The 23088-nt window shown below is 33.0% G+C and overlaps 1 protein-coding gene across 1 annotated transcript in view; it reads left to right on the top strand.

Annotated features, from left to right (window-relative positions):
- Nucleotides 1-23088, top strand: part of LOC114324785 (uncharacterized) — a 59461-nt gene that overhangs the window by 17078 nt on the left and 19295 nt on the right. The window contains exon 2 of the mRNA XM_028272633.2: nt 7195-7488. Coding sequence (XP_028128434.2) covers nt 7195-7488 — 294 coding nt within the window. The remainder of the gene's footprint in view (nt 1-7194; nt 7489-23088) is intronic.

Below are 23088 nucleotides of genomic sequence, written 5' to 3'. Positions count from 1 at the left end.
GCAACGTAGCCTAGAAGAACTTGCTGTGACTGTGGAAATTTAACCTAATAACCCCCTGTTTATTTACTTTGAGGTGTGATTTTTGGGGTTGTTGACATCGTAGGTACCACCTGCAAAATAATGGATACGGGTTTGGTTGATATTTACATTATTTTACCTACCAGATGCAACTGACCTACAAACCTGCTTTTGAATCTTTAGATTTTTGAGTTGCGCGTTGTTGCCAGACTTCAATTTGCATATCAAAATATGTTTTCGTTTTTTGGTCAAATTGATCAATTTAGAAAAAAATGTTATAAGAATTTTTGCTCTACATGGTGCCTTCTACCTATACCTTTAAGGAACGCACTATTTTCGGGGACACCCTGTATAAACCGATAATTATCATACACCTGGCAACGCAGTTTGCTTATTTTAAACAGTTATAAATTCGGCCGGAGGGATTCGGGTTTGAATCTGGAGGCTAGGCGGATATATAATTTTTATCTGTCCAGTAAATTGAAATTAATGCTAGTACCGCTGTTCGTATCTCTCGCTTACTTTATTATATCAACCATAAAACTTTTCCGTATCTGTATATTTTTTCGGTGAGGTGTCTTTTTTCCAGTGTATGTTGTATTTTTCCATTCCACTATAATCGAGGACGTCCATTTTGCCTCCTTCTATTTGGTTTCTATTTCCAAGTCCTAGCGGTATTCTGGAGGAAAATCTTCATATTTATTATATGAACAAATAATGTTCCTTGAAAAAAAGCTTGATTTTTTTGCGATACGTTTAGGGTATTTAATGGAGCTGAATAATGAGCTAAAGTAGATAGAATAACCATCTTTAATAGTCCATCTACAAACTTGGTAACACAAACAGACAAAAAAAATGTACAAAGTTCGCCTTTGCGATCTTTTATTGAAATTGTAGAGGAGACTAGACAGACAGAGTAAAAGCACAGTTTGAACTAATTTCAGAAACATAATAATCAGACAACCAGACCGTAGAGTGTAACGTCCCGCAGGAATATATTACAAGAATGATGTACTAGAATTTTTATCGATCCATTGTAATTATTGTATTATTGAGTAAAACAGGAAAAAAAGTTTTACCAAGTCTCAGAAAATAATTACAGACTAATAGGCCTGTATAACTCGTACCAAAAAAAAAATTATTAATAGCAAGCTGAAAATTTGTTAATAACTTAACGGTGTCTAGTCGGACAAACTTTGATGATTGTGAACACTGCAACAGGGGAAGTTTTATTTGTGGAACAGATTAAAAATTAGAAATGGCAGACTACGAAAACTTTCCATGTATTTTGTCGGACAAAACTTCCAATTAAATTGTTACCCTTTAATTAAACTCTCGTGCAAAAATCAGACTGGTATTTATCACCAACTGGGCATTTTAATAAGTCCCACACGTAGAACATATTGTAGAGTTCAGAAATTAGGGGGAAGATAAAAGCTTGGAAAGTTTAGATACTGCTTCTAGTTTAGGTATGAGGTTGAGAATACCTAAATACAAGGGGGTTGGAGAAAACTAGGGGATATTTCTAAAAACTACTTTGCTGCGGCGGCTCGTGTTTTGGTTGGAGAGCTGAGGTTGTGAGTTCATTTAAGAAGAAGTTAGGGATTAGGAAATATTTACTACTATCACCAATTTAAACAAGGGTACTTACAGTGATATCCCGGGGTGTTAAATATAAATCCTGGCTATATTTTCTTAGGGCGCCTTACCAGGAGTTTTACTTTCTATGATCCAACATCTTAAAATTTGACTCTAAAAAGCTTTTAAAGTTTGTGTTTAAAATTTTGCCAATAGCTTAGCGGTAAATAAACAGGACAAAATACAATTATGACATTTATTGAAAAATTATTCCTTTAGACGACAAAACTTTCAAATTACATAAAAGATTCTAATCACCTGTAAAAAAGATACATCTACTTTTCTGAACATAGGTTATGGTGCACCAAAAGATAAACAATAAATTTATTGCATTGAGGATTTGATATCTGACTTAATTATGACTTGTATAACTGACTGACTGACCTAATTATGACATATATTATAGCATTTGCATTAAAACAAAAATTTATATTCATTCAGGGAACAATGTTTACATTAAAGAATTTCTGACTACTCCTCGTAGTACTTAATTATTGGAAATAACAACTTAACTATGTCACCTGTCAAATATCATTCCATAAATCTTTTATTTTTAACTATTTAAAAAGGTTTTAAAAGGATTTTAACATTAACTCACAATTATGTCTTTACAATAATATTTTTTAATGATGAAAGCAAAATTCTTCTCTGTGCTGTTCAACAATTTACTTTGTCATTTTTGTATTTTAAGTTCTAAAAAGATTTATTTTTTATGTTGATGAAAGAAATTAACGTTAATAGTTTGAGAATTTTATAATTATTAAAAGTCATTATACCTTAAAATTCAAAACATTCACCATTGTGAAACTTGACATGACACTTGACAGCACGTACGTAGTTCATACGTCACTCGAAGGGGAAGGATGTCGATGAAAAATTACAGATTGCACCATACCATTATACCATGAAAATACCATTAAACAAAGGAAATTTGCTTATTTACCTCGGGAAATAGGTTTTCTAATCCAGGAGACAGGAGGCTTGGGTTTAATTCATCACCAAGATATTCGTACCATGGTTCATACCATGCCGGCTTTCACAAATACGCAGTACCTTACAAAGCGTATATTTCACTTATACCATCAAAAAAAGAACTGCTACACAAACAAACTGATGGTACACCTACTTAACAACAACACAAAAGAACTTTGATAGATCCCATTTACTTGGAAATTCGTTTTGCGTCGCAAAAAAGCCGGTTACTGACTTTTCGATGTTTACTGATTCAATACCAAAGTAAGAATGCCTGCTCCTTTCTTCGCATCTTGACAAGATTCCCTGATCTTGTCATACGTAATTTCCGATTTCCGTTCTTCAGGGCCAATTAAGAGCTTCGATCTTTGTACCAAATTCAAACAAACCAATCAAATTAATTTTCAACATTTCTTCTAGAAAGTTCGAATAGAAAATCTACGCATCAGAATTTTGTACTTCTCAGCATTTCTTAAAATTGGTTAACATTGCGCAATAGTTTGTAACTTTACACAGCGGCGGTTTTAGAAAATTCCATGTAATTTGAATTTAAGTAAAAAATTGAATAAAAAAATTTTGACTTCCTAGGGATGGATTGTAAAAACTATACAAATCTAAAAGATCATATTTTCACTGGTTTTATAAACGCTACAATATCAAGTAAGAGGAATTATGTTTCTAATTTTTGCATGAGAGCATAATGATAGGGTAACAAATCAATTGGAAGTTCTGTCTGACAAAATACGTGGGACGTTTTCCTAGTCTAACGTTCCAAATTTTTAACCTGTTTCACAATTAAAACGTCCCTCGTTGCAGTGTTCCCGTAAATCAAAGTTTGTCGGACTAGACACCGTTAAGCTATTAAAAATTTTTCAGCTTGCTATTAATCAACTATTTTTAGGTACGCGAGATCCAGGCCTGGTAGGTAAATGACAAATTGTTGTCTGCGCTTTAAAGGTTTGGGCGCAAAATTTAGCGCCAATGTGTTCATTTTTTTCGAATCCTGGGAAAACTAACAAGTATTTTTGAAAAATTTGAACACAGAATAAAAGATTACATTTTTACCGAGAGTTGAAAGTCACTAAACATTTCTAAAATGCTTATTTTAATAAGTTACAAGGGGGAAATAAAGAGAAAATTTAGTGTGATTTTTAATTTCAAATATCTCATTAAAAAGAAACTTTTTCGAAAGGACTTTGGCCCTCGGTAATAACGGCCCTTTCATTCTGCGTTTCATTTTTTTTTAATATCTAATAGTTTTCTCAGGATTCGAAAAAATGAATAGATCTAAAACACATTGGCGCCAAATTTTGCACCTACGCCCTTAAAACAGATTTTTTATCTATCATCTCTTTTCATATCAGGTATCAATATGTATTCATAAAAAGCTAGCATACGTCTTGTGATTTATTAGCTGAATATGATACAACTGTTTTTTTTTAATAATCTCGTAATAAAATGGTATCTAATATTAATTTATATCTCCTTTGATAAAATATTCAGCGGTTTTAGTTTTTCCAGTACAAGTCGTGCCTGCATATATTTAAATGTTGCAATTACACAGTCAACTGGACGGGGTTGGTAATTATTGTTATAAATATAAGCTTTGATCGTTATTAAAATTTTTATACTGTAAATGGGAAAACGCATATTGGTTAAAATCAAGCATTCCCATATGTTTTGAATTAAAATATACGCATAACTTTTTTTATTTAAACATAAAACCATATCAAATGCTCAGGATTATTAGTGGATAAGTTACCGACCCAACCCGATTTCAAGACAAACTAGTTTCTCCTGAATGCGTTAGGATAAACTAGTTTAGCCTAGGCCAAACTAGTTTATGCTGATAATATTAATACGGACACTGCAGGATAAACTAGTACGGCCTAGTAGTATAAACATTATAGTATACCTAAAAAGTCAAAATAAATAGATAAACTGAATAAAATACTCTGTAATTGGATGTAAGATAATTATTTTTATTAAAACGATAATGATTCGTCGGTAAAACTAATGGACAACTGGTAATACAAACAATCATATTATAAAAAACCTCAATTATTATTTATTTTTCTATCGAGTGCTTTGGTGACACTTAAAATAATTGCATAGTATCATTGCCTTCTTGCACTTGCATCTGTTTGTGGAGCAGTTTTTGTTGCAGATGCAATTGACAAGACCTTGTCCTGAACCAACTGAATTTATCGTAGCTTATTAACGCATCCGTGGACACGACTGCATATGCAGACACTTAGAAAGGGACGTGACTGTCTGCATATGAAGTTGTAGTCGTGAATGTGTTAAGTAAGAAAAATTAACCCAGAATATATTTTCTGAAGGACGCCAAGTTTGGTGCCAACTTTGTAAAATCCTTCGAGATTTGTCTGAAGAATAACTCCAATGATGTTTCTGAGATCACCATTGCCTGTTTGCATCACTGTCTTCTCTTAGATTAACATTGCAATTATTATTGTCTATTCTCTTCATTGAGTTATGTTCATCCTGTATGTCATTTATGATTTAATGCTGCAATGATGAAGTCGAAAGTTCTAAGCCAAGGCTCTAAAATACCGTTAATGGTTGCAGCTACCAGAGATTCAGTTGAATCAGGACAAGGTTTTTTTTCTAAATACACCTGCAACAAAAACTGTTCCATAAACAGATGCAAGTGCAAGAAGATAATGATATTCCGCAATTCTGTGTCTTGAAAGCACTCCATTAAAAAATATAATTTTTTTATAATTGAGGTATAATTTATTTTTTTTATATTTATATTGTAATAATTTATAAAAAAAACACTGAATATTTTTTATATGATTGTTTGTGTTTCCAATTGTCCATTAGCTTATGCCGAATCACTATCGTTTTAATAAAAATGATTGTCTTACATCCAATTACCGAGTATTTCATTAAGTTTATCTATTTATTTTCGCTATGTAGGGTAAATATACTAGGACTGTCTACTAAAAAAGTCTTTTATCTACTCTATGTCATATTATGTGTAAGTTTTTAGTTTTTGGAAACTGTCATTATAGATAGCAGTGCGTGAAGTGTTTAAAGTGTGCGTGAAGTAACAATGTATTTTAAATGGGACTTTTTCGCACTGTTTTTAACACACTTTCATATAATCAAATATCCTTAACTTTCCCGTTGTCATGGTGATGACATAATGAGCAATAAATTACGACAAAAGTTTTGACAGTTTTGTGGTATGAAAGAAGTTAGAATTTTTAAATGTCAAAGTTCTAAAAATTGTAGAGTAGGAATAAAATCCAGTGACGAAAAGTTACAGTTTTTTTATTTGTTTATTGTAGAGTAGATAAAATATTGTATGAAACTGTGCATGAAGTACTTTTTGCGAACTTACCCGATGTATGGGACTCGCTCCGCTATCGCTCGTGCTCTAAATATCGCGTGCGTTCGCAAAAAGCATACTTCACGAACTGTTTCATAAATAACTATTTTCTACGAGCGTGCAAAAAGTCTACTTTTCCGCACGCGTTTTAGTCTGAAATGTTTAATTTTTCCGCATTACTTTTCCGCACTAAATTTAGATATTTTAATATGGCCTTAAAATAATTATAATACATGCAATAAACTAATATTAAGATATTATTTACTAATTTATTTCTATTTTATGTTTTAATGAAATTAACGCGACAATTCGATGAAATAAAATTAGTTTAACATAATATTCGAAAGTCAAATCAGTAGACAATAACATTGGTTTTGAATCGTCGTCATGGAAACCAAGATTGTCGTCATGCTAACCAATTATATTGAAAGTTTGGTTTTGACAACCTTGTCAAAGAATTAATTTGTGTATTTTCATATTAATTCAATTAAATGATTAAAATTTGGTCATTTTTTAAACGCTCGTAGAAGAAGTATTGTTCCTAACTCTTGCGGAAAGTCTCCTTTCCGCACTCGACTGCTTGCCGAACTCCGCTTCGCGTCGTTCGGCAAACTGCAATCGCGTGCGGAAAAGTATGACTTTCCGCACTTGTTAGGAAAACAACTATTTCGGCCTGTTAAAAACACTCTATCGTTGTTAATTGCACAGCTACATATTATATAATTAGCATATTAATTTATGTGTAATTAATTAGTTAGATTAATTAATTAAGGCAAAATAAACAAGCAAAACACCTTACGCTTTTTTATACGGTCGGTGGAATGTATTGGTTTTCCCTAGTACTCAGTTGGCTGAGCATAATTTAAATACTATTACCAAATGTTTACAGATTTAATCAATCAAATGACCTTTGTAACTAAGGTTAAAGAATTGCCTATACATTATCGAATCAAAAGTAGATTGCCTCACATAAAATATCAATGTAAAAGTTCCCTTGCGATTTTCATTTTCTCATCGTCTAACCTTGTTCGAGATAACTGCAAACATATACCAACTGGCAAATTGTGACGAGATTATAGTAATTATAAAACAAAATTTAACGCCGCAACCCGACGTAGTACAGAAAACCTTACAGAACAAGTTATACATAATTATGCAGCTATTAGCGTTAGTATTTCTCATTCAATGTGTTTCCGTCTTTTCAACAGACTACGAGGTGCCGAAACCACGGTTTAAGGTGCTCCCGAAAGGATTCCGTGTGAGCATTCCCCAAGAAGAAGGCATTCAACTGTTCGCGTTTCACGGTAATCTCAATGTGCCCATGAATGGTCTGGAAGCTGGACAAATCGCCCAGGACGTTGCTCAAAGTAAACGTGGTAGATGGATCTTCGAAGATAGACAGACTAAGTTACAAAGAGGTGATGTGATTTATTATTGGTTGTTCGTGATCAAGGACCACTTAGGATACAGAAAAGAGGGAGTGTACCTGGTGAAAGATACTGGTAAGTTAAATTTAAGAACTTTATATTTCTGTCCTTTAATTACTTCGTATATTGTCTAAAAGTATCAGGTCTACAAAAGAAAGAGATTTCAATTTCAAAATTTTGTATGCTCATTATTCGCTTGTATCGGAACAAACAAGCAAGCACATGTGAGTACGACGATCTTCTTGTTCTGTTGTTTATGCTGGTTGGATTACGCTATTCTTCTATTCTTCTATTAATGTATTGATATCCGGTATATCGTACCAGTTTCTTACGATGAATATTGTTTACGATCTGGTCCCCCTTGACCTTTATTTTTGCACATTGAAATTATTTTTAAAGAATTATATTTATCGCCTCTTAAAATATGGCCGAAATGTGAGACATTTCACTTTTAGACGATGTTTAAAAGCTCTCTTTGGGTATTAGTTCCTCTTTAGACCTCTTCATTTATAATATCGTCGATTCATCGTAGACCCAAAGGAGATCCGCAATGACAAAGGAAGTTAATGAATTTGGTAAAAGTAATTCTTGTTATTTTTGCTTGTATCTTCATTCGTTCATCGCAGTCCCATTTTTTTAAAGGTAACTGAAATATATTGAAATTTCTCAACTCTGTCTAAAAATTGGTTGTTTATTTTGAACTGTTCTTGCATATGGTCTCTTGATTATTATTAATTATATTAATTAACTTATTATTAATTTAGTTTTTTGATTTCATCGTTGAGATCATATTCCACTCCAACTATTGTTAATATTTGATAATAGGGCTTCCAATACATATGTCTTCAGTTCTTAGCAGTTAACCGTGAGTCATTTATTTAGTTTATACCTTTTGCAACCTTCCACTATGTTTTTGACAGAACTCATCCACGTGGCATATTATCCCAAAATAATGAGTTGTTCACTTCCTTGTTATGGGGTAGTACATCGAGCTTCCTCGAGTCATCAAGTTTTATTTGGGTATTTTATGGGCTTTTATAATGTTTATTTATGGATTTTTATTTCCATCTTGGACACCATTATTTTCAATGGATTTTGAGAATCGCTGCTTTCTTGATCCTGATTCTAGTATTAGCACCTTCCTTCTTCAGTTGATCAAAAATTACAAAACGAACATAGAGCTATAAAATCTACAATAGCTACAATAAATGACAAAATAGTGCTTGTTTTAACTGATTATTTATTTTTATGACTAGTTATAGAGAGTATATTTCCATATTCTCACTACTTGATTTAGTGCTAACGCAGGCCTTTTAGGCTCATAGCATCACAATTGTTCTCCATTTTTTACTGTCCTCGGCTTTTCCTCTCTAGTTTTTACCAGCTTTTTTTTTCAAAGAACCTCTTCTGCTTCATCTAACCATCTATTTCTTCGTCGACCTACTCTTCGTTTGTCGCCCATCTCTGTATTTACTAACATTTTCGGTATTCTTTCTTCTTCCATTCGTTAAAACTCATTCAACCATCTCAATCTTGATGCCTTTACTACTTCTGATATCGCAGGCTCTTTAAAAAGCCTCATGATCTCGGGTTGTTATTTGTTGTTCTATATTCAGCTCGACTTTTATCCTTTAACATCTCCAAAAATGTTTCTCAATATTTTCCTTTACCAGATATTTATTTTTTCTTCTTGTTTTTAGTTTATCATCCATATTTTGGTGGCATAGCATAGAGCTTAGAGGATTTTCGGCCTCAAAACTGTTTTGTATATTTTGGCTGATCTCGACACATTTTTAGATGTAAGGATTTTGTGTAATTCTACCTTAACATTTCCTGTATATATTCCTGCGTCTAGTTCAGAGTCATCTTATCCACTCTCATACATGTTAGTTCCCAAATTCTCTTCTTCTTCTTCTTATATTAGGCCTCTTGGCCTGTTCTTGACCGATTTCAAGCTTGTATTCGCAGCTGTGATGTTGACTGACAGCTATTTCGCCACCTTTTAAAGGGCCTTCCTATTGATCTCTTGCTTGTTGTCTTCGAATCGTTGCTTCGTCACATGCTGATTCCACTCTCGTCTTCTCTGTCTTCCCCACCGTACTATATCGTGTATGTTACAGAGAGCTCTTATTCTGTCGTTCGGTATTTTGTCTCTCAGTGTTTTCCTAGTTATTGACCTCAACGTTCCCATTTCTGAAGTTCTCAGTATCCTCTTGGTTTCTGCTGTGTCACATCTTGTTTCTACCGCGTACGTCATGATCGGTCTTACACATGATTTGTATATGCGTACTTTTCCTTTCAGCCTCATATCTTTGTTTCTCCAGATGACGTCCCTCAGACACAGAACGTAACATTCTCAACTTGTTGTAATTCTAGGGATTAATTTGCATTAATATTGATCTGAAAGCCTACTCCTTGTCCTTCTCTTAATCTTGTTTGAGGGGCTGAAAATTTTGATTTCTTTTTATTATTGACTCAGTTAAATTTTTCTATTGAGGTTTGCAATACAGTGCATATGTCTCTCAATATATCTATAGTTCTAGCCAGAATCGCAACATGATCCAAAGAAGCCAATATGTGGTATACTTTGTTTTAAAGTCTTTTTTCTGTTTTAGTTGCTATCTCTAAGCGCCCATTTTAGATAGAGATTGAACCGGGTTATGGATAGAAGGTCCACTGTTTTAAATTTTGTCGGGCAGTTTTCGGTTGTACAGTCAAACTTGGCATATCCGGATCAATGTAGCGACAGACCGATCCGGATTTGAAAAAATCCGTATATCAAAACCACTACTTCTTTTACAGTCTCTGAAACGTTTTCTCCTTCATCTTCATACATTCCAGTAATCAACGCCCTCAATAACTTTCGTCGATAGACACGTTTTATAGATTCTCTAATACATTATTTCGCCATCGTTTAGTTCTTCTTTTAGTGCGTTGTCCAACAGCAGGACTGCCTTTCTCGGTAGATTTCGGTAGATCCGGACGGAGCAGAACCGTCCGGAAATGGGGAGGTCCGGATATGACAGGTCCGGACATGGCAGGTTATACTGTATTTGATTTTCATGCTTACATTACTGATTATCATTTTAACTAGGTTAATTAATTTCCTCGGTATATCTTTATATATTTTAAAAAATTCAGTAATTTTTCTCCATTTACTAAATTATATTTAAATCCCATGTCAATAATTCTAAAAGAAAAATTATTGAAACACTAACCATGTAACTTCAAGTAGTCAGACTAAATTAGTGTATAATTAAAATAAATAATAGAAAAAATAATTACAATAACTGGATATAATTATAGATCATGAGGTTTTTATAAACATAATTGTAAGGGGATACACTTATTCCAGCACATAAATGTGAACCAAAATTGTTAAAGATTTAATCATTAGTGTTGTGGTATTTTGCAACCATACATTTTGATTGAAGTCACTATTTACGATAAAGATATCAGAGGTTAACCAACCATAAAGATAAAAGCGCAAAAACAATTTAACCAATAAATCAAATAGCTTGTCGAGTTCACTTCAACACGCATTGTTAAGTATAGTATCTTTTTTTACTCAAAATAATTTTCGTTTTTTTTTTCTAGTCGGACCGTGTGATTTTTGAGTATCTCCTTAAAAGTATTAATTGTGTATTATTCGGAATGTATAATTACCTATTTACCGATAGTGTACCTGATGACAGATTATTTTGTGGGTATACCCACAAAAATAATCGATATATACATTTATGTTACTAGTTAAGAGCTACAACCACAGTACCTAATTAAATAACTGTATAAAGAGGTCATGCACACCTACAAAATTGCTTGGAAAATCCCAGTTACGTATTGACATTTTGCCCTAAGAAAATTGTTTTTTAATGGAATTTAAGGAAATATCTTAATCAGAATATTCAAACATGTGTGCGTTAGAATGATTTTTTATACAATTTAATGCCCGTATCCGTTGATGGCAGTATCTATTTAAGACCAGGTTCTAATACACATAATTTCAAAGGTTACCCATCATCCAAATTTTCAGTAGTAATGTCACAAGAGCTCTAAAATTCTGTATTAATTTTAGAGATCGAGTGCAATTTGTTGCGATTATTTCATGAATAAAACTGTTCAAAACCAAAATTTTATTGTAATTTATTTATGTAAGTACCATTAAACACACAGTTTTTATAAATATTTGACGATTGAAAGTCATCACTTTTATAATTTTTAAAACATTAATTGTCATTAATGTTACTGAATGTAATTTTTCGTAGCAACGAAGGTCATCTGACGTAATATACTTAACTACGGGAGATTATCAAAAATTATCGATTTAATTCAGATTTCTGTAGCTTTCTATTGGTCAGAATCTCCGATGAATGAAATAATCGCTATTATTAACTATTTTCATAAACCACTGTTAGTTATAGATAGTCCAGAAAGCCACTGCGCATCCGCTAGGAAAAATATTCTAATTCGGATTTTTTGCACAATCTTAATCAAAAAGGACTCCTTTTAACAAATTTGCATGTTGCCAGGATCAAAAGGTGGTCAAACATGTTTTAAACGTTTTTTTTGTTTTTTTCGTAAAATTAATTTTTTTGCATGAAAAAAACTTTTTTTAGGTTTTTTAAATCATTCCAAACAGAAAAGGTCTTTAGTGACTTTTCTCTAAAAATGATAGTTTTTCACATATTATAAGCGATTAAAAATTGAAAAATTGCGAAATCGGCCATTTTAACCCTCAAAAACTATGTGAAAAACTGAAAATGTGAATGTTGCCAAGGTAGATGAATATTCTTTAAACATCTATTGATGAAATCCCCAAGAGTTTTTTGCAATATAATATTCAAAACTCCTTTGTTTTTTAATTTCTAATCAAGCGTGCGCGACCCTATTTTCCACCGACAGTATGGTGCAAATGAAAGTAATAAATTCGTTATTTCGTAAACTGGCGACTTTAAGGAAAAATCCCGAAACAAGTCGATTTTTATTTTTAAGTTATGATATTGTGGCATATATGGAATACTAGTGACGTCATCCGTCTGGACGTGATGACGTAATCGATGATTTTTTTAAATGAGAGTAGGGGTGGTGTGCTAGCTCATTTAAAAGGTTCTCCAATTCTCTATTCAGTAATATAAACATTTACATAATTATTTATGCAAGGTGTCCAAAAATTTTTTATTAAATTAAATTATTTGACAAAAAAAGAAGTAGAAGGACACCCTGTATAAATAATTATGTAAATGTTTACATTACTGAAAATAGAATTGAAAAACCTTTCAAATAAGCTACCACAAGACCCCTATTCTCATTTAAAAAAATCATCGATTACGTCATCACTCCCAGACGGATGACGTCACTAGTATACCGTATATGCCACAATATCATAATTTAAAAACAAAAATGGACTTGTTGCGGGATTTTTCCTTAAAGTCGCCGGTTTACGAAATAAGACGAATTTATTCCTTTCATTTGCACCATACTGTCGCCGGTGGAAAATAGTGTCGCGCACGCTTGATTAGCAATTAAAAAAATAAGTTTTGAATATTGTATTGCAAAAAACTCTTCGGGATTTCATCAATCGATGTTTATAGAGTATGTACCTACCTTGGCAACATTCAAATTTTCAGTTTTTCACATACTTTTTGAAGGTTAAAATTGGCCGATTTCGCAATTTTTCAATTTTTAATCGCTTATATGTCAAAAACTATCATTTTTAGAGAAAAGTCTCTAAAGACCTTACCGCGGGACCGCGGGAACTCATTCTAGCCTCGCGTCTGTAGTTTGCCGCCACCTTGCCAAACTACCTTGCCGCTTGGCTGAAATAGAGTACTTTCCCGCTTGGTATGTAATATACTATTACTTAAACTTGACTGACATTCCATTTTTATATTTTTTTTGACACTATGTCAAAACTGCCTATACTGCCAATACGTAAATCATAACAACTATAGAATAACATCTTACTTTTATTGTTGCATATTCTAACAAATTTTAATAGTTTTTTTTCACAAACGTGTTAAAAATGCAGTAATACAGTTTAAATTAAATTTTAAAAAACCTTTTAAACCAGCTTTTTCAAATTGCGCAAGTTGTACTATTAACATCAATGTTAATAAATGAAATATAAATATTTTGACGTTTCAAAATTTGACAATTCACTTTTAACTGCAGTGCCTTAACATTTTTAAAGCACTAGTGCTTTAAAGTAGCATTTTTAACGCTCCTATGGAGTGCTAAAAATTGCATTTTTAACACGGTTGTAGAAAATCATACTGTATAGTAACGTATTTATAATAGTTATAATAATATATCTATAAATGAATAAATTAATTACGATTGAATTAAAATTTTCCTTTAAGAATCGGGAATCCTTATATTAATGCAAATATTATATTTATTATATTGTATTTTAGCCTAAAGCACAGCGTTCATTATAATTTACTTTAAATATCTACATATAAGACGCTGCACCTATTTCTTTAAGTTCTCTACTTATTCCAATAATTGTATTGTTATAGCGTTGAGGTATAATCCAACGGTTAAAGGTTTTCCACGCTCATTTCATCAATATTATCTTTGTTAATTGCCACTCCCTGTGTTTTTTTAATTTAATCATTTTGTTTCAGTACTCTCTTTTTTCTGTTTGCTGTTAATAAAAACGTCATCGCCAATATTATTAAAAAATTTATAACGATACGCTTTAATTACTATTTTTGCTAATTTTAATTTTAATATTTTTTTCTCAAAACGAAATAATATGGGCCATATAAAAGTCACAGTTAATATACAAACCAGATGCTAAGAAAGACATGGTTTTACAAAACGAAATGCATCCCTAACCATATGTTTTTGGTGTGTTCAATGTAACAAACTGAATTCCCCATAAATTAATTATCATATCAGACCATTATGTCAACAACTCACTTTGGACATACAATCGTTTTTAAAACTGCAGAAGTGTTTCTGTTTTTATACGCCAGATCTAAATAATTTATTGCCCATCTGGTCAGAGGGTAGAAACACAAACAGATTAGCGTCTCTGGCTTTTTTCAGTCTCTTCACAGCATGCGTACAAGCCGCACTCTCGCTAACAATCGACCCACTCCGAGACCTAAGCAAAACATCTTTTTGTTACCAAAAAAAATAAATATTTTACTGTTCGTCGTTAGCCTATTTTCATTATTTTTAAATTAATTCCGTCAACTCACACCTACAGGAATAAATTATTAAAAACAATTACTGTTAATTTTTTTCTAAAATACATATTATTACTTGAAAATACCTGAATAAATAATAACGCTTGAACAAACGATTTTAATGTAAACATTCTTAGGTAACCTTTGATCACATTCTTGAATAAATTTTCATTTTAAATAGGGGATTACATAAAAATCGTTCTAATGGAGATCCCAACTATTTTAAGGTGATCAAATTTATTAGGTATTTACTGAAATAGGAATCAAATGCTTTAAATAATCAAATTGATTACCTATATTTATGAAATAAATGTATCAGCCTATGTTACGAGGCAAACACATCCTAGAAACGTTTCATAAAAATAGAAAGATTGATGTAGACGGGCCGTCTAGTACAACAGAAAAATCATTAGTAGTAATATCACAGTCCGGGAAAAGTAGATCCAGATCCATGCCAATGCTTAGATGAAAGAATAGTGTGAATTGGAAAGCTAGAAAAATTGGTGCGACAAACTGGTAACGTTTGTTAATGGATAGAACTGATTGTCGAACGTCGATTAGGAACTTAGGAACTGTCGATTAGGAAAGTGGACACTCTAGTCTAGAAATGAGCCACCAGTGATGATGATGTAAACATAAAGGAATATGTTTCTTGACTTAAATGCTACATGCTCCATTAGAAGTTAACGATTACCCAATATTTCATTTTCGTCTAGGTTTGGCATAAACTCTTTGTGTTCTTTTTGTTTTATTTATTAGAACATTGATTTGCTTCTTTTGGAGCATGTATTTCTTTTATTGTCTTTTCAAGACTATTACCAACCACACCTCTACTTTTTGGAAGTTAATTACTCGTGTCTAACCCTGACTATGAATCTATGAAAGTCTGTCTGAGTAACGACCGTCTCATTCTCATTTGGGCCACTCCGAGCTTGGTTGCTGTGGCCTAGGTTAATATAAGGAAAGTTTTTCCTTAACTGTTGTCATGACTGGAAATACACATTGGTCTTTTTTTTTAAATAATTTGGCATTTTTCTTCTGAAGGTGTCCATATGCGGCCCATGTTGAAGTTCTTTGTAGTTCAGCAGTTTAGTTGTCTCTAGAAAGGAAGAATGGATTAACTATATAAAAGAGCTCTTCCTGGATACGAGGCCACCACTTAACACCACAAAGTATGCGAATACTGGTCCTAGTATTTTAAAAGCGGAAGTAGAGAAAGCCATCAAACAGAGCAAAAATGGGAAATCTCCAGGCCCTGACCAAATACCATCAGACTGGCTCAAACTTCTGGATGACGACAATGTCTCACAACTAACAAACATTTATAACCATATATACGAGACTGGCATGATGCCACAGATATGGTTAGAGTCCACATTTATTCCACTCCCAAAAAAGCCTAATACATCATCATGTAAAGACTTTAGACTAATTAGTCTCATGAGCCACTCTCTCAAGCTACTTCTTAAGATAATTCTTAATAGAATCAAGCAGAAATGTGAAGAGACAATGGGAAACAAACAATTCGGTTTCAGAGAAGGATTGGGAACAAGGGAAGCTTTGTTCTCAATGTAAACATTACCTCAACGATCATGGGAAGTACAGAAACCAATTTACGTCTGCTTTATAGATTTTGAGAAGGCGTTTGATAGAGTTCAACATAATAGGTTGTTTGAATATCTAGAAATGATTGGAATAGACGATAAAGATCTGAGACTTTTACAACATCTATATTGGTATCAAGAAGCTTCTATTCTGGTAGACGGCAAAGAAACAGACAAAATTTGCATTCAAAGAGGTGTCAGACAGGGTTGTGTGTTATCCCCAACTTTGTTTAACGTATACTCAGAAATAATTTTTAATGAAGCCTTGGAAGGACAATGTGGAGTTCGAATCGGGGGAGAAACTATTAACAACATCAGATATGCAGACGACACCGCGATCATGGCTGAAAATATCGAAGATCTTCAATTCCTTATAGATCGAGTCACTAGGGAATGCTCCAATAACGGACTTAACATAAATGCAACAAAGACAAAGTTACTTGTGGTTAGTAAACAAGACGTCGGCCCTATGCAACTAATTGTCAATGATGAATCAATAACAAAAGTTAACCATTTTAAATACCTAGGATGTTGGATAAACGAGACACTAAATCCGGATGAAGAAATTAAAACTCGTATAGAAATTGCAAGAGGAGCATTTATGAAAATTAGATCTATTCTGAGCAACTCTCAGCTGAACTTACAACTAAGAATCAAGTTCCTAAAATGTTATGTGTATCCTGTATTACTATATGGATGTGAAACCTGGATCATGAAGGTTAACATGATGAACAAATTAGAAGCCTTTGAGATGTGGTCGTATCGTAGAATGCTCAGAATATCTTGGGTTCAACGCATTTCAAACAGAGAAGTCTTAAACAGAGTAGGTCAAGGCGAAGGTGACTTAATGAAGATGATAAAAAAGAGAAAACTTGAATATCTGGGGCATATAATGAGAGGTAGCAGATACAGGATGCTGCAGTTAATACTCAATGGAAAGATCGACGGAAAAAGAGGAATTGGTCGAAAGAAATATTCATGGCTCCGAAACCTTCGTCAATGGACTGGCTTATCAGCAGATCAATTGTTACATGCCGCACAAGATCGAGAACGATATCGGCAAATTGTTATGGAAGCTACCCACGCCTAAAAATTTGGGCACGGTACTTAAAGAAGAAGAAGAAAAAATTTTGATTTCATGACCAAGTATTTATATTTATGAACTAAGTCTATTTCGTTACAGTCGACTTTTGGATTTGTCGCTTGGTACCTACCAAATTTATCAGGTATTGTTTATTTCCAAAATTTATGTTCAAATCAACTTCCTTACAGGTGCATTCAACTCAGTAAGCTAAAATAACTATCCTAGATAAAATAGGCAGAATAATAAAAGTTTAAAGCGTAGTATTGACCTTGTTAGCTTCATTGTATATCGTAGAGGTACAAGAAATAGCAGCTACTCTGCTTTATCCCTAAAAGTGCACTAATAGCAAAATAGCATTATATTATTATTATTCCAGATTTATTCCATACGGGCACGGTATCAAACGCGTTAGGCTCTGGTAGGGCTCTTTCGATGTTATTGAGCCGTAGGTGACGTCTTACAGATATGTTCACTAAGACCCAGTTGTTTTATATTCTCTAGGAGGTTCAGTAATAAAGGGAATAGTTAATAGAGTTGGGTACTTTCTATTCTCATTATTTGTATCTTTAAATCTGTAGCAATTTGGCAAAAGTTGACATATTCATTTAGCCTAATTTTCTAGTAGAACATTTTCATAATTTGAAAGGCCTGAAAGAAATTCTTGAAATTTTCAAAGCGAGTTGCCAATGTGATTTTCAACTTACCATATTAACGGTGTAACGATTATTAACTGGTATTAAATAATTGTTTAATTAATACTTTTTGTTAATGATTTTCTTCAGAATACACACAAATACAGGATACATACCATATCTGGCCAATTTAAAAAGAAAAGTAAATGGACAATGGACATAATATAAATCACTGTCCAAATAAGAAATCAGGTTACATATCAAGTTCTTCCCACCTAATACAGAAGTACCACAGCTGTATCAATATTTTAATATTGCCATTCTCAGTTTTAACAGTTTTACCTTCATCATAGACACACCAACATATCAAGCAAATTATAATCTCATTTTAAAAAAATCGAACATAATATCAAGTTTTTCCATACCACTACAGAAATATCTGCACTTGGCGATATTCTCGTTGTATTTGCTACATTATAATATGTATATTATTGTCATTATCTTAGATCGACGATTTTTAGATATAGGTACAGTGTAATCCCGATAAGTCGGCCTCCGATAACCCGGAAGTCCGGCTAACGCGGATTGATTTGCATCAGACAAAACAAACATTTTTTCATTTTGACTGAGTTTATTACCTTCCTCTTCTTCAAATGCAAATCCACTAATGAATGTTGGCGATCACATTTTCCATTAACTCTCTGTTTCTTGCAATGTGGATCAGTGATTGTATGTCGGTAATCCCTGTCCATTGCCTTATGTTTCGGAGCCAGGACATTTTCTTGCGTCCTATTCCTCTCTTGCCTTCAATTTTACCCTGGATTATAAGTTGAAGGAACTGGTATTTTTCGTTTCGCATGATGTGACCCAAATACGCCGTTTTTCTTTCCTTGATGTTTTCGAAAAGCTGACGTTCTTGGTTGATTCTTTTAAGGACATCCACATTTGTGACTTTCGCCGTCCATGGTATCTTTAGGATACGGCGATAAAGCCACATTTCGAAGGCTTCTAATCTGTTTATATCCCTCGTTTTGAGTGTCCAGCCCTCTATGCCAGTTTATTACCAGGAAATAAATAATACTGTATGCAACCGTACGTAATTTAGACGTATTGTGCATATTATATTTCATGTTTTTGTAATTATAATGGAGGTTATCTGTAAGTATATCGTAATTTATTATCTTTTAGCATATTCTCCGGCTAACCCGGATTTTCGGTAACCCGGATCTTCCGCGGTCCCCATTCAGATGTATCATTATCGTCTTGATATTTACGTCGGTAAAATAAATATTTCATATTTTCTGTATTTTGCATAATATCGTGGTGAAACACATATAAGAGAGCTCCAGATTAAAACAATTCCTATCTATGCCAAATTTTTCACATGAAACTTATAAAAATTATGCACATATTTTATTACTACTTGTACCGTATTTAGCATAATTCTCACTTTATCACTATGAAAGCCTAAAACGTTGTCTGTCGTTGCGCACTGATATAATAATTAATCTTCATGAATAAAACATTAAATATTTTATCATAATATCGATTGCAGTTTTCAGGAGAGCTGTCGCATGTCGTGTCACATTCCTGAAAACATGGAAGCGTGTCCGGTCGTTTACGAGAGAATCCGTGAACGTGACAATTTTTTTATCCGATCATAATACCTATCGGAACATGGGCGTATCATTGAGATGGAAATATGGGAAAATACAATAAAATAATAGTGAGGGTCAAATTTAATAATTAAAATCATCTAGTTAGTTTAGAGTTTAGACAGTGGTGTGTTTATATTGCTAAAAATTGCTATTTCTATAACCTAGTTTCTCAGAAACTATACAGTAAGGAACGAATATATCAGAAACACATGTGGAAAATAGCATAGGTATAGTTAGATTAGGTAATATATCGTAGAAAAGCATGCACTGAAGAATAAACAGATTTCAAGTCTAAGTGAAACAGGAAAGGAGGAACAAATTCTTCTTGAAACAGATAGGAACTAATATATTGTATTATTCCCTATAAGAAATATAACACTTTTTCTGGAAAATTTGAAAATATTTACTCCACATAACTGCAAAAAGTAAGTTTGAAGACATCCTCTGTGACATATCTAAGGAAATACTGAACTTGTAGCAGTTATGCTACGGATCATTTGAAATTAATTACACTGATTTTCGATTAATTCAATTAAAATTAATAAATAAAATTAACAAGTACTATCCCACCAGAAATTTCGTTTCGTGCCGCCGGCGATCAATTTAGAAAGTTTTTTACCATCAGAGGGCTTGTTTCGCCTCGATCGATTTCCGTTATCGAGCGAAATACCGGCAGTTCTGGTCAGAAACTCATAAAGTGCGTATAGTGCATATAGTGCGTATAGTGCAGCAAAATTTCTTTTTTTTTAAGCGGCGAAGATCTAGAATCCATCAAATATACGCTGTTTAAATGGAATAAAAACATCATAAATACTATTTATCCAAAAATCCAACGTTTAAATCGACGGTAACCAAAGATATACCAATATAAGTATTAAAACTACATTACAGTTGTGTATTAACAACCCCTAACATACTACCAAGTACCATTTACAACAATTAACCTAAAACATTGACACTAGAGCGACCAGATTCTATTAATCACCCGAGAGTTCAATGAGGGCCTAATTTATTAGGACTAGTTAAAACTATATTACTAGAAACCTAAACATATATTATGATATGGTTCTGGATATCAAGAACATAGAAAATTCAAGGTAAAAATAATCCATCACATCTTTATTAGCTTTCATAGCGGTATGAAGACACAATAAGGTAAAGACACTAGCAAGCCCACTGATGGTAAAAAACTAAATTGATCGTCGGCGGCACGAAACTTAGTGGGCTTGCTAGTGTCTTTACCTTATTGTGTCTTCATACCGATATGAAAGCTAGTAGAGGTGTGATGGATTATTTTTACCTTGAATTTTCTCTGTTCTTGATATCCAGAACCATATCATATATGTTTAGGTTACTAGTAATATAGTTTTAACTAGTTCTAATAAATTAGGCCCTCATTGAACTCTCGGGTGATTAATAGAATCTGGTCGCTCTAGTGTCAATGTTGGGTATATTGATAGGATTCGTTTTAGGTTAATTGTTGTAAATGGTACTTGGTAGTATGTTAGGGGTTGTTAATACACAACTGTAATGTAGTTTTAATACTTAAATTGGTATATTTTTGGTTACTGTTGATTTAAACGTTGGATTTTTGGATAAAGAGTATTTATGATGTTTTTATTCCATTTAAATAGCGTAGATTTGATGGATTCTAGATCTTCGTCGCTTAAAAAAAAGAGAAATTTTGCTGCACACTATACGCACTTTATGAGTTTCTGACCAGAACTGCTGGTATTTCGCTCGATAACGGAAATCGATTGCGGCGAAACAAGCCCTCTGATGATAAAAACTTTCTAAATTGATCGCCGGCGGCACGAAACGAAATTTCTGGAGGGATAGTACTTGTTAATTTTATTTATTAATTTTAATTGAATTAATCGAAAATCAGTGTAATTAATTTCAAATGGTCCGTAGCATAACTGCTACAAACTATCCAAATGTATTGTGCAAATGATATGACTTTTTAATCCCACTAAAAGCATCACTCTGGTATCTTCTACGAAGAAAACAAAATTCAATGTTAAAACCATCAATATAGATAGGAGCATAAATAAATTCAAAATACGTTAAATGTCTAGATTTCATTTTAGATAACAAGCACATGTTCCATAAGCATGAAAAATCGATGATCAGCTAGGTTGCCAAAAATAATATTCTGCAGAATATTTGCAGGAAAAAATTGAAGACGTAGCCCAAAAATTTTTAGGTGGCTACACATATCAATGGTGAGAACAATGATTAATATGGGGCAATGACCTGGGAACTAGATCCTGTGCATAATTTTTATAAGTTTAAACAACATGAGAAAGCTTTAAGACTTTTGGCTATCGGCTGCTGGGGAAAATAATTCTTCTACTGTGGAACCACACCATTATCTAATATTACGCATCCATGAAAGTTTCTTCCGATCAATTAAATCTCTTTCCCTTCGCTTTTCTTGTATTATAAGGCGAAGCACATGGTATTTAGGTCCCCTATTACTATGGCTGAAGTATTCTGTTTTCCCCGCTACATGCTGGTTGTTAGCAGACGTTCTGCATTCATCATTTTAAGAACATCTTCTTTAGAAATGAAGTTTCTGAAGACTGATCTTTCTATCAGAGTTATAATTTACATTTAACCAGCTGCCAATGTATTAAAATGGCATTATATCTCCTCTCCAATGAGAGAAATAAGACCTTGATCTTTCCAACTGTCGTTCACTTTGTCTTTGAAACATTATATTAACCCTTAACTGGTCCGGTACTGTAGCAGTAGCGTAACTGGTCCGCCGTCGTCTGCGAAACTACTGTTTTCAAGAAAGCCAAACAACACTCAAAAATATTTTTTTATTAAGAATAAATGTTACAAACATACCTTGATATGTTTATATAAAAGTGAACGTATTAGGGTTGGGCGTTATTTGGGTTAAGAAAAAAATATTAAAATAAAACTGAAATTTGCACAAATATTTGTGAAAAAAAACATAGTTTTGTAAAGTAGATAAAAAAATATAAAAAACAACATGAAAAACAAAATGTATTCCTAGGATAGATGTTCAAACTGCACACTAAACAAAAAACTAGGTAAAATAAAAATCGATCAAAAATGTTTGTTTCCAGCATCAGTCAAACTTTACCTATTTTATATGCAATTTTTACATAGGTAGTGGTTTTGTACATCCCAAACAAACAGGCTTTTTGCAACGCAAGCACAGGTATTTTGTCATCCTACGCTTTCTACAAGGACATAAACTGCAAATCTTGCGTTTTTCTAAAATAAGAACATCCTCTTGTTCTTCTTGAACTCCAAGTATGAACACAAAAAAGTGACACCAACGGTCCGGCGTCGTCTGAGAAACTACTCTCAACCTAACTGTTGCGATAACTTTTTAGGAACTGAGAGAAACTTGTCTCAAATACACCCACTTGTCAAGCTCCAATAGTTTAAGGATTAGATAGAACGACTTGCCTGTAAGCGTTGCAAATTTCCAATAAAAAATAATCAAAATTATTGAATCGT

The sequence above is a fragment of the Diabrotica virgifera genome, chromosome 5 (assembly GCF_917563875.1).
Source record: "Diabrotica virgifera virgifera chromosome 5, PGI_DIABVI_V3a".
NCBI classification, from domain to species: Eukaryota; Metazoa; Arthropoda; class Insecta; order Coleoptera; family Chrysomelidae; genus Diabrotica; species Diabrotica virgifera.
This window is presented reverse-complemented; position numbering and strand designations above follow the sequence as displayed.